We start from the raw sequence: 1,915 nt of genomic DNA on the forward strand, positions 1-1,915 counted from the left end.
TCAAAAAAACTCATGAGCTTGCTCTATGATGACTGTTAGCGCTGACAACGATTGTCAGAGTCCAGACAACATATGAAGAATTTCTACAATTAGTGTACCCATGTACTAACAAGAAGGTGCAACAGCTATTTAGCCTCGGGCCTAGGGGAAGTACGTTCTCCACTATGCGTTTGGTCGGCTACGGTTCCAAGCGAGTGTGGACAATGCAAAATAAAAATTGCCTCGATGTATAAAACCCAGCACCAGTAGCCAGTAGCCACCACGGAGAGCATCGGTAGGCCGACTAAAATAGACAACAACATCGGTTGCACAGGATAGAGCATGCATGCAACGAAGAACGCAGTCGGCGACAACGTCGCCGTGGACATCTCACATCTACCCTTTCATACGCAGGTACGAAGACGGCCGTATCGAGCGGTTCGTCCGCAGCTCCTTCGTGCCAGCGTCCGCCGACCCGGCCGCCAGCGGCGGGGTCGCCACCAGGGACGTCGTCGTCCAAGATGCCACCGGCGTGTCGGCGCGCCTGTTCCTGCCCTCCGGTGCTGCCGCAACCTGCAGCAGGCTTTCCGTTGTTCTGTACATCCATGGCGGCTGTTTCTGCACGGACAGTGCCTTCTCCCGGACGTACCATCGCTACGCCGCCTCCCTCGCAGCCCGCGCCGGCGCGCTCGTCGTGTCCGTGGAATACCGTCTAGCGCCGGAGCACCCCATACCCGCGGCCTACGACGACGCATGGGCCGCGCTCCGGTGGGTGGCGACTACAGCTTCCCTCTCAGATCCCTGGATCTCTGCGCACGCGGACCCCAGGCGCGTGTTCCTCGCCGGCGACAGCGTTGGTGGCAACATCGCCTACCACACGGCCGTGCGCGCCAGCCGCGACGATGGCACCTCCGTGGACGTCGAGGGCGTGATCATGGTGCAGCCCTACTTATGGGGAGGTGAGCGACTGCCAGCCGAGGAAGCCTGGGACGGCGTCGCGATGTTCCCGCCGGAGCTCGTGGAGAAGCTCTGGCCGTTCGTGACGGCGGGCCAGGCAGGCAACGACGACCCTCGGATCGACCCTCCGGATGAGGAGATCGCGTCGCTCAAGTGCCGGCGCGCGCTGGTGGCGCTGGCAGGGAAGGACATATTCCGGCACCGCGCGCGCCGGCTGGCTTCCCGCATGCGCGACGGCGCGTGGAAGGGTAGCGTGACGCTGGTGGAGCTGGAGGGCGAGGACCATTGTTTCCACCTCTACAGGCCGCAGCGCGCGACCAGCCACAAGCTCATGCAGAGTATAGTGCAATTCATAAACCAGCCCATTAGGGGCATATCCAAGTTTTGATCAATATAGACGGCCTGAAAGACAATAACCGCACCCATGAAAGAAGATGTCGAATAATAAAACTGCATAGTGTATTTTGTGCTTTTGGTTTTTGCTTAATCATAATAAGTGTCGGGTTTTTTTCTTCATTTTTAATCGAATTTGAATTAAATCCATGGCACCTACTATGGATCGAACTTGCATTAGAATTAGTAAGATGGTTGGTTGATTTATTTACAAAGTGGGACGAAAGTTTCTAGAGCCTTAAGGCTAAGGTGGCCATGGATACCATGGAACTATCCAGACAAAGCTTGGATTGGTAATGATCATCCTTGTGTCAATTCTAGATATCAGATTCTGCACAGTAATTGAACTTCACTGAGGGAACAAGGATTTTCTTTAGAAGATAAATCACAGATAAATAGAAGTAATTAAGAACATGAAGCCCCTTCTGTCATAGCTATCCCATACACCCTCCTTTGGTTACTCCATCTTGAGCCTAGAGGAGACCACTGTCTCAAAGGTTGATACAATAGATCACAGTCTTGTATCAAAGGGATAAGCCAGATGTCAGCACGAAGGTTGATTTTGCATTAGGAGGCATTCTTTCAT

General features: G+C 54.0%; 1 protein-coding gene across 1 annotated transcript; it reads left to right on the top strand.

The window, feature by feature from the left end:
• Window positions 1-325: 325 nt before the first annotated feature.
• LOC124646798 (probable carboxylesterase 3) lies at window positions 326-1,324 on the top strand. Its single transcript, XM_047186857.1, has one exon. It carries the CDS (start codon window positions 326-328, stop codon window positions 1,322-1,324), a length of 999 nt encoding a protein of 332 aa, XP_047042813.1.
• The last annotated feature ends 591 nt before the right edge of the window (window positions 1,325-1,915 follow it).

Source organism: Lolium rigidum, chromosome 4, assembly GCF_022539505.1.
Source record: "Lolium rigidum isolate FL_2022 chromosome 4, APGP_CSIRO_Lrig_0.1, whole genome shotgun sequence".
NCBI lineage: Eukaryota > Viridiplantae > Streptophyta > Magnoliopsida > Poales > Poaceae > Lolium > Lolium rigidum.

Coding starts and splice junctions, on each gene's coding strand:
- LOC124646798 (XM_047186857.1), top strand. CDS start 326: ATGCAACGAAGAACGCAGTCGGCGACAACGTCGCCGTGGACATCTCAC.